At 41.4% G+C, this 11,177-nt stretch overlaps 1 protein-coding gene across 3 annotated transcripts in view; it reads right to left on the minus strand.

Moving 5' to 3' along the window:
• The window catches only part of TMEM144 (transmembrane protein 144), a 28,076-nt gene that overhangs the window by 14,100 nt on the left and 2,799 nt on the right, over nt 1–11,177 (minus strand). Inside the window, exons 1-6 of one of the 3 annotated variants that reach the window (XM_014944601.1) lie at nt 6,059–6,085; nt 3,863–3,968; nt 3,437–3,522; nt 2,076–2,272; nt 751–873; nt 242–341 (exon numbers count right to left, since the gene is read on the minus strand). In XM_014944601.1, coding sequence (XP_014800087.1) covers nt 242–341; nt 751–873; nt 2,076–2,214 — 362 coding nt within the window. In that variant the 5' untranslated portion in view covers nt 2,215–2,272; nt 3,437–3,522; nt 3,863–3,968; nt 6,059–6,085. Of the gene's footprint in view, nt 1–241; nt 342–750; nt 874–2,075; nt 2,273–3,436; nt 3,523–3,862; nt 3,969–5,803; nt 5,833–6,058; nt 6,086–11,177 lie in introns of those variants that run through there. The other 2 variants (XM_014944586.1, XM_014944594.1) reach the window with 2 other exon arrangements.

Below are 11,177 nucleotides of genomic sequence, written 5' to 3' on the forward strand. Positions count from 1 at the left end.
ATTAACAAATACATTATTTATTCATTCAATTGTGTTAATGAACATCACTGGGTATTCTTCTTCATATCGAGACAGAGAAAACTAAAAATGGTAAAATAATTAACCTGAGTACTCTCCACTGAGAGGGAAAAAGATCTTACATATATAAATCCTCTTTATTGGTGATAGTGTTTTCACTGCAGTCATTAATGAAAAATTGACAGGAATAATTATGTATGACTTAAGGTTTAAAGATACTCACCTTGAACTTGCCCAACCTGTCAGCAAATTAAAAGATGCCCATATCAAAAGACCAAGAGCTAAGCCAACAGTTTTAACAATAGGGACAACTGTAACGTTGCCTGAAATACAAAAAAACAAAGTTAAAATCAGTTAAAAACTAGACTGTGATCTTGTATATTTTTGCTGTAGATTCTGTAACTGTTCAGAAGGCAAAGACATTTGGGAAATTATAATGTGGTAGGAAATAGTGTTTTTTAAAAATAAAAAAATTAAACATGGACTTTTCCTCAATACCATTTTAAAAGTTATTTTTAGTGTGAATTTGCTGCTTATAAAATAAGCATAATAATATAAGTAAATATTTCCGAAATAAGCAAAATAATATTTTCTATAAAAGTACAGCTCCATTCATATCAAGACTTTAAGAAGCCAATAACTACTACCTTATATACAGAGAAGTTTTCACCACTTTTTATGAAGAGTTAGTATTTCTTTGTGTTTCAAGAAATATAATCTCTTTATCCTTACCTGTAGCCCACACAAAACCCCCAACCATAGCCAGAGGCCAAAACCGGGGGCAATTCTGGATTAAATTGACCACCAAAGAAACTATCCATATGGAGGCACAGAGAATCCATTGGAAGAACATGCCTATGGAAAAATCAAATGCACACAACAGAGAACTTTTAGAATACTAAGCCTGTGAATCTCTTGATGTGTTATGTTTTAGATAAAATAGTACAGAAAAATTGAAAGGTGGCCACATCTTTTTTGAATTTCAGGGAACCATGTTATAACATATTCAAAAAGATGTATTTTAGGGTGGGGTATTATAATTCAGTCAACCTTTTCCTTACCATGCAGCCTTCATATGCAGCCACAAAAGATACTTTGCTGGACAAAGTTTACACAAGCCCCGATTCTCAAACACATGAAAATTTTGAAAGGCTTCTGACAAACAGGATATTCAGTTACTGCAAACTTTTCCCACCACCCTAGCAGCAGCTAACACAGATGACAACTGCACAGAACAAAACTCCTTCAAAGCTCAGGGCTCAGGCTTTTCCACTAATCCAGGACACTGAGGAAGAGAAAAACTTTGGACAGATCCCTTCTACCTCTGTAAATTCTCTTAAGAGTCAACAAGGCAGACCAGTTAACTTTATGCCAGCTAAGCTAAGACTTTTGCTTTAAAGTCCAGCCTTTTCTTGTTAGGACCATATTTGGCACGATAAAGAGAGAGAGGTTATATCCAGCCTGTAACGCAGATACTATTATTGCAGTAACATAATGGCAGATTTATTCATCTGGGGATCCGGTAATTGACTACGCTTCATATAAACATGCAAATACAACATGAACCTGGTACAATAAAGTGATAAAATCTCAAATGGGAAATAGAAGTAATTGTTTCCTCTTACTGAGTCACCAGAAATAAAGTATGAAAATGTCAGTTTTTGATTGTTTTTATGTTAGGTCCACAAATGAAAGGCAACACTCCAAAGTCCATCGACTTTTACAGAATAAAAACCACTGTATGTATTTGAGAATCCCCACAAGGGTAGAAGAAAGGACATTTCACTTTTCATTGTGAAATGGTCATGAAATGACATCATCACTGTCAAAGTGCACAAGACCACATAAAAAGGCTCTTCTAAAGATTTGCCACATCCTGAAACAATACATCATTGTTTTATACTCTAACAGTAGCCAAGAAAATTAAAACATGCCCTATGGATTAAGGCCATGACAATATTAGAAGTCTAGCTACAGAAACTCCCATATTTGCTGGCAAAATATTACTCCTATTAGCAAAAATACCCAAACCAAAAAATGAATATAAATCAGCTTACCATCACCAGTATCAAATTTCTTAACAGGCACAAAGTTTGTCCCAAATAGAAGGACAGCTACTGTGGAAGAGGTAAAGCCAATAGCTAGATCTGTTCCATTGCTGTTGTTAAAGGAACTGGAAGCTTTTCCGATGTTCATCTTTGTTTTGAAGGTGCCTCTTTTTGTGGAGCTGTTTTGCCGCAAGTCCTGACAGATTCTGAAATCAGAGAGCGGAATTAAACATAAGGAGTATTAAGTAATACCAACCTAGTTCAGAAATTTGAAACTTAAAAGACCCTACTTATAAATCTCTCAAAAGCTGGAGAGAACTGCAAATCATACTGTGGAATCCCATGAAAACCTGCCATAAAATGTGAATAAATAACTTAAAAACAGACACACAAAAAAATCACTATCATGTGTTTCATAACCAGCTTCACAGAAAAGCATGTCTGAAAACATACGACGACATGTAGAAATGCACTCAAAGGTTAAGAGGGCTTGAATCTGTGAGGCCTATGGGAAGCCCTGACACTCTAGGGAGCTGCTCTATCAGAATATTCCTTATTCCTGTAGCAAAGTGGGGTCACACTGAGGGGGTGTAAAGAAGCAGGAGTTAGACAAAATCTTAATTGGCAGAAGAAGCTATAGCAATTTGCAGCCCCGCTGCCTAGAAGTGAGGAACAGATGCAGAGATTCTACAGATGCCAGAGTGGGATCACCATAGGATCATAAGGTAAGCACAGGGATTCCTTTAGCTGACACAAAACATGAATAAAGGCTCATATTTTCTGTGGGGAACGAAGGGAGAAGCTGCCTCTAAAGCTTCTTTGTTCATTCTATGTAACTATAAGAAAGGCAAAGATTTTTTTTTTTTTTTAACCTCATAATACCTTTTTTTTTTAGTGGGAAATTCATTTTGAGGTTACACTCAATAGAAGTACCACATATACCCTTTTGATATGGATTATGACTGACAGAAAAGGTGGCTATGAGGACAACTATAATAACATGATCTTTGCATATGTAGTCTTAACATCACACCTGAAAGACTATATATAAGAAAAGTGTTTGGAAATTTAACTTCAAATGGCAACAGTATACTTAATATGCTGTGAGTATAAAGGGGCATATTTATAGAGATACACATGCGATCCTGTTGTTGAAGTAATGCTATTTATAGGGACTCAAATGACATCCTAATGCAATTTGACATTCCCCAGTGTAGGTGGACTAGCTACTGCCTGGAGGAGAAAAGCTGAAATAGGATGGTGGAAATTTTGCCAAGTCTTGTAATGGGTACTGTGACTACACTCTCTGCTCAAAAGGGAGAGCTGAGCTGCTGCACATCATTTTGTCTTATTTTACCCTCCAGTCTTACCTTCTCTGGAGTCCTTAGGACACTGAGAACTGCTTCTGCTGGGGTTGTGCTTTTATCTACAGCTTCAGCAGGGCCATCAGTGTCAGCTGAAATTAATTATTTGCATTAGCAGGAGAAAAGTTCAATTCCACAATTAACAAAATAATTTAGTTTCTAGAATTTTTCCCCTCAAAAGATGTCAGTATATTTTTAACTTGAGTACTGAAGACAAACACAGATGACATTTAGAAGACACAACATGAAGGTACAACAACACAGGTATTTCCATTTATCTTATTATCTTTTTCTCCTTCGGTGTGTTTTACCTGGGACCTGTAGACACTGAGCAGTGAAAATAATAATGCTGGGATTTCTTCAAAGACTGACTTCACAGGCTAACAAACAATGAGACACCACAAGAATGGATTAAGATAGATAAAGGCTTACATCAGCTGTCTTCATTCCATGAACCTTGACTCCCTCAGTACATTTAATTTCATTCAGTGGAGAAATAAGGCATAAGAGCTGGGTTATGTGTGGGAAGAAGGTCATCCTGTTAAGGACATAGAAATGAAGTTGATTACACTGCAACAAGTACCTCAGTACTTTAGCCTGTAAAAAATTCATTATGCAGGTAAAATACTAAGAACCTTTCAAATTTAAAGTGGTTTATCAGCCTTTTTGATTTTGTTAATGTACAGAGAAAGGTTACTTCAAAAATATTTCAATTTTGCATCTCCTAAAAGAAAACCTGTGTGCTGCGGGCCAATATAGTTTTCGGCTTGTGCTTTATCTTCCAAAAATTTCTACATTGTGCACATTGAAGACTGCTGCACAGCTGGAGAAACAGAACGATGACATCAAAAAAAGAAAGGAAACAAGTTCCAGTGAGGAAGACTATGCTTCATTCAGACTCCTTTAAACTCTGTAACTTTCCAAAATTTGGGGCACTTAGCTCCAGATTTGGCTAAATTTCAGACCCACTTTCAGCTCCATTTTAAAGCCTTCAAGAGAAAGCTCAACCAGACAAGGCCTGAAGTAACCTGCTCTGTTTTCAATGACAACACTGCTTTAAGCAGGGAGTTGAACCAGATGACATCCAGAGGTACCTTCCAAGCGAAATTATCCTATGATTCTATGATCCAATGTCAATAGTAAATAACGAACTGGCACACAGCATTGACTACTTTTTTGCACGTGTGCACATACTTTGCACATCAGAGAGCTCCAGAGAGTTCACTAAAAGCCTCTTCTCTACAATCCTACATTATTGCCAGATGGACTTGCAGCACACCTGCCTCCAAAGATTTATAGCTGCCAAATGCCAAACCAGGAACCGCTAAGATACTAGAACATAGTGGTTCTATCTGAAACTCAAGCAGAGACAACTGCAATTGTTGATGTTATTGAAGGGGCTTTCTTCACTACCTTGCCCTTATTAAAGGGCACTCCAGGGCTCCCAAGCTGTGGCAGAAACATAACGGAATTTTGTTGACACACACTGCATTTATCCTGCCAGCTTCACCGGTTTACCTCACTGGAGGGTTGTGCTCTGTTTATTCACTCTTTCCTCAGAAATAGGTCACCATTTCCTCCCTTTCCACACACAGCAAATTACGATGCTCACTTAATCCACGGGCACCATATTGCTACGGGCTCTGCAGGCAGGCTTGGAATCACGCATCCTGCCTTTGAGAGCTTTCACCTCAAGGCAGATCCAAGCTGCTGTCAAGATCCAAGAGAAACTGTATGGGTATTTTTCAGAGGCTGCAGTGATTGTTTATTCGTACATTTCACCCGTCATCTACTTGCCAGTAGGGGTGGACACTTTAATCCCTATCCCAGGAGGCTCCTATCAGTGCCGAGGCAGCTCAGCGTGATACCCTCTGGTGCAAGGGATACCCTGAGGAGCTGCTCCAGAAACATCTCCTCACTTCCCCACAATGAACGCTTTGGAAAGACCTCCTTCGGGCAGCATTTTGAGGAAGCGGCCTCGGGCAGGAGGGCACGGCTGCGCTCTCGGCACAGGAGGACTTCCTTCTCCTCTTGACACCAACACTCCCGGGCTCCGGCAGGACAGGCCCCGGCCACCAGCGGGATACGGCCCAGCCCTCGGCCAAGGCCTCCGCCGAAGGAAGCGCCAGGCGGCGGGGCCGGCCCCGCTACTCGGGGGAACCGCAGAGCCCCCTCCAGCCGGCTCCCTTCCCTTCCCCAGCGCCCCAGCCGCCGCGGCCTGTTGTCCAGCGCTCCGCTCCAGCAGCCGGCGGGGCGGGAAGGCGGCCGGGGACGTGCCCGCACCGGCCAGTCCCTCCCCTGGCCCCTCCGTGCTGCCTCAGCCCCCGCCGCTGCCCGCGCCCCTCCGCAGCAGCCCCCACCGCGCTCACGCACAGGCCTCCCCCGCCGCTCCGGCCTCCCGCCCGGGCCTGCTCCGCCCCTCAGCGCGCCCCGCCTCCTCCCTATCCGCAGCGGGGTGGAGGGTTGCCTCCCCGGCCGACTGCTCGCCCCTCCCGGCCGCTTGCCGGCGCTCCCGCAGCCGTGATGGCGTTATGGGGTGGCGCGGCGGGGAAGGGCTGACGGCGGGGCGCCGGCTGCCGGTCAGGCGGGGAAGAAGCACCACGAGAAATCTTAAATGTCGGCACTCACGGCGTGACACAGGCCCCCTCGCCCTTCCCCGGCCGTAAGCGGCAGCTGACAAGAGAATCGTGCATTGTTCAGCGGCAGCGCACCTGCCTAGGTCACAGGCGGCGGCTGTTACCGCACCGCCGGCCGAGGGAAAGGAGCCCTGGGCTCGGCGGCGTGTGCCCGGGGAGGCGGGCACGGCCTGCAGGCAGGGCTGCTGCCGAAGGGCAAGGAGCCGCCTCCCCCGAGGCCTCCCTGCCGGCGGGGAGCTGCCGGGGGGCCGCGGGCAGCGTCTGTGAGGGGAAGGCAGGAGGGCTGCCAGGCCATGGTGCGGCCGCTGGGCCTGCTGCCGGCGGGAAGGGAAGGCCCCTGGTGTCGGGGCATCCAGGCTGGGCAGCTGCCACATGGCCAGGGTTGTGTTTTTTTGTTTTTTCTAAGCACAAAATATGCCACCTTTTGCCCTGGAAGCCCCCGCATTGTTCAACAACCAAAATCCGAGTAGGAAAAAAAAAAACAAAACCCTTTTGCACGCTGTGGCAGCGATGTTTGCCGGTTTCCCTGTAAGGGTTTGGTGCAGACCACTTGAGGCGCAGACGGTTAGTCAGCGTGTTTAGTCACAAAGCAAACATTTCTCCGCGTCCTCTTAGGGGACGGTTTCCAGATGGCAGCCCAAACCAATCTCCTTGCAAACACAGCGCAAGCCTTCTAAAGTAATGCTTCATATTTTGCAAATCAAATCTGCACTATCCATAATAAGGACATGCGATTCTTCTCCAGAGAATAAGTTCTGAGTCCCATGGACTCAGTAAAGCTGGAAGTGCACCATTTATCAATCATTTTAACGTAAACGTCTGTGTGACATGAGTGAGACCAACTGCAGAACATCTCTATGGAAATAATTTAGCTGTAGTGCATCCACGAGGAACAACATCCCATACAATAATCACAAATATAACCTAGAAAAAAAGAAGTTTTTATTTTAAAGCTAATGCAAGTCTATGCATTATGTTATTTTATTCAGAAAAAACATGTTAAGAAAAATGTTAATATTTTACATTGAACTACCTGCACATAGAAAGCAAGAACATGCACAATAAGGAGCCTAGCCTGGGACGACATCCTTTCAAGCGTCCAGGCATAAAGAAGGGTATTGAGTTTTGGCTTCAGAAGTATCTTGATATCAAACAAAACATTTTCCAAAAATCCTGCTCCTGGTTTCATTTGGAAGAATGGATCCCAGAGCAGTCATCAACAGTCACTTATAATTACTGTCTTTATCCCTCTTGAACTGATACTTGCCTGTTTCTCATTGTTTCATCTCTTCTCACTATTTCTTCAAACCATGCTGGTTTTGGAGTGTTGTCTTTCTCATTAACACAACAGTTGAAATGACACAGGTGGTACAAATGAAACATCTCACGGACAGATTCTGATTCATTCATTTGTGCTGCTTTGTTTTATTGAAATCATGGGTTATGGAGATGAAAAGTATATGGGAAAGCAAGTCCATGAATGCACAGTGTTTACTAAAATGGAAAATGGCAACATTCGCATTTCAAATTTCAGAGCCTTCTGTGAGTCTAACAAGCATCCACTTAAAGACAGTCTTTTATTGCAAAATGGTCTGCAAACCAGCACAGACAATATTTTGTTCTTTGCTGAATGACAGCAACTTCTGCAGTCATAACTGCAGTTGGAAGAACCAAACTGAGACATCTTGGAAAACTAACTAAACATCTTTAAATCCCATATCTCTTAAAACCAAAATTGCCAATCCTTCCGAGAAGGAAAGCTTAGATGAAGAACTAGGACATGGATTGCTTTAAAATACAAAACTCATACTAGTAAAAATGGACACCCCATCTGGCATTTTGGAGAGAAACATGAGCTGCTAGGTAGCTTTTTGCATTAATAATAATATAGTATCACTGTGTTGTTACAAATGCTTTCCCCTTTTCTTTTTTCTTTAGTTCTCCAGGTGTAGTATTCACTGTCCCAGAAGGCTGTACTTAGTCTAGATTAAAGAAGGAAAAAGATAACCTACAAAAGAAGTTGCAAATAAGAAGTATGAATAATAATTCAGATGAGAAGGAAGAAGCTGTACTTGGAAGGACTAAGAAGGATGCAAAAGTGAAAGGCTGTAGGAAATTGCATAGGGGAGGATGATTTATGTCTAAACCTTGTGAAAAGGAAGTTTTGAGAACTTTCAGGTGAATTAGTGAATTTTTGCTATTTCCTCAAAAATGGATTACTGTCAACTGCCCATCTTCAGCGATTTGAAAATAGTGCAGAGCATTTAAGTAACTAGATGGTGCTCTTTGAGGTTGCCAGCACATGAGTCAAGATGCAGGAGCTTTTTAGTGGTGGTTCAGTCCACCCATCTCTGGCAGGTTGGCCAGAGACTGTCTACTAGGAAGGCTGGTGGCAGTGCTGGCCTCCAGCTGCTTCAGTGTCTGTAGCTTGTCCAGCACCATCAGTGCTGGACAGTCCTTCCTGTGAATATAAGTTGGTCTGCTTTCTTCTATAAACACAGGTACAGGGGGAGATGAATTTCAGAAGTCAAACAAAAAAAAAATTAAAAAAAGAAAATAATTGCAGATTGCAATTCAGCTATTCATTCACACTTTCAATCTATACCTAGGGATGTCAAGGGTTAGAAAATACTTCTTAAATTCCCCTTTTCTGTTCATTGCTATTCTCCAATACTAGTTTTGATATACCTGTATTCCTAAACTTACGAAGGGATAGCACTGCCCATGAAATGGGCAGAAAATGACCTGAGAAGTTGAGTTCAATGTATGCAGATGGCAGTATCACAGATACAGTTTAGAGCAAGGAAACTGACATTACAGGATAAATATAGGTAGGCAAAGTGTAATAACCTCTGTCAGAATTTGCTCAGACAACTAACGTTGTTCAGTCTGTTCTTTCAAGAAATTGGTCTTGAACATGTTATGACAACAGAGAAAGTAGCCTTTGAGCTCAGTAATGCTCTTTAGTGCCCTTCTGCAGCTTCCAGAAAGAAGAATACTACCCACCTGAACAACAGACATTGTCTGTCTTTCCTGAAACACAAAGAAACATTTGTTTTCCAGACAAGTTCATAGCCATTCCAACCTTAATTATTTTGTGAAATCTAGTAGGGTGCTGGAGCTGTACGCCACAAGAGCTGAAAAAATGAATGTTTCATCATTTGTTATCTTTTAAGGATTCAAAATTAGAATATCTGCTAAATATCTGCTATTAAAATATCAAACATCTGCTAAATTAACAAGATGTTGAATCCAATTTAGTTGGATTCCTACTGCCATCCATTCCAAAGACTGTAACGGTGTAACATTTAAAGAATGAGTTCTCCCTTCTGAACGTGAAAAATAAAGGAAATATTATTGATATCATCACATTTAGAAAGCCTCAAAAAACCCCCAGCAGTTAACACTGTACATCAGTGGGTACACTACATTTTGATTTCAAAGCTACAAATGAAAGGAGTGAAGAACAACAGGTTCTTAAAAGTTTTAATTTAAGAGAAACGTCATAGCAAGAAAAACCTGTTAGTAACTGGCATAGACTGTGTTTTGGCACTGCTTGATTGTAATGGTCATGGTGCTGTCTACATGCAAGAACTCGGCATTTGAAAACAACTGTTACAGCATGATACGTTTCCAACTCAAGCAACAAATATATTACCAACAGCAATATAAAGTAACCCCCCCCAAAATAGTTCAAAGACACTTGGAAGAAATATAGTGGATTAAAAGCTTCATGTTGAATTATTTGCTGTCAAAACCAGTGGTAAGTCAAAACAGAATCCAGGACATGTAAGATTTTTATCTTTAAAGTAGGGAGCGTATATTAGAAATTTCAAAAAATTTCTTCATGAAGATGTGTAAATATGAGCCGTGGGTGAAATTCTGTGCTCAGGCTGCAATACTCAGTTACCTTTATTTACCCTGGTTTTAGACATACAACTTTGCTGATATTTTACACTCACTTTGCACTGGTATTGAATAGGATAAAGCAGGCCATTCCCACTGTGAGCCCTCTACAGCTGGTCAAATGGGCTGCAAAGCTGGTACCTCTCCCTGCTGACCCTTCATCTTTCAGAGGGTCTGATCTAAACGATCTCTGACAACTTCTTCAAAGTATAAAAAAATGTTAAGTAACAGTACACACAACTTTACTGACTACAACACACTTGTCTGTAGCTTTTTGAATTAATCTTTTTTCTTTGGGATATGTCCCTTCAGTCAAATTTGAACTTAAAAAAAATATAAATTCTTACAATCCCTATTCCTTTAAGAACTCAGTTTTGAAGAAAGCAGGTGATACAAAGTCTCTTTTCCTTGTAACGGGCACAAATGCTGCAGTCTTAAATCAATACTACATATTTAGATAAAAAAGGAAAGAAAAATGATGTCCAGTGAAAAAAGTTTAAAAAGTTCAGATTGGTTTTAAAAAATATAAACCAATTCCTTAATGGTGTATTCCCCTTAGTATTAATTAGAGAAGAGAATATATCCATTAGCTTGGATTACAGTGAACATATACATTTTACTATTTTGTACTTAGACAAGGCAAGGATTCAGAAGTCAGAGCTTTGCCAATGTCTCACTGCTTAACTCTGCACAAGCCCTTAACTTCTCTCTGCCTCAACTTTTCCATCTGTATAGCGACTGTGCTGTGCCTCGTTTTGGAAAGCACAAATAGGAAACACTCCCGACCTGCTTAATAGCATATTAACAGCATTTAAAAGCCACTATCTGTTTTCCGTGCCTCATCATGAGAAGATACGATTCCCCAAAGTTCTAAAATTCAGGGGACACGGGGGTTATTTTAAATTTAAAACAAAAAACCAGACATGGAAAATAGGAATTTCTTCAGTAGATTTGCATGCGGTGCACTAGAGGGCCCTCAGGAGTTAGAAATGGATGGAATGCACTTTTGGAAGGCACATACTTCACAGGACTTTTCATTACAGAATTTAAAATAGAAGTTGCTGTGGTGTTTTTTTTTTTTTTTGGTTGGGTTTTTTTTTCTTTTTTTTTTTTTTTACAATCTTCATTGCACCGTGCCATGTGATGGGATACACATGAAGAATGCTGTGCTCACATCTCTGCCTGCACGCAGCTCTGCCTGTGCA

Source organism: Calidris pugnax, unplaced genomic scaffold, assembly GCF_001431845.1.
Source record: "Calidris pugnax isolate Ruff unplaced genomic scaffold, ASM143184v1 scaffold15, whole genome shotgun sequence".
NCBI lineage: Eukaryota > Metazoa > Chordata > Aves > Charadriiformes > Scolopacidae > Calidris > Calidris pugnax.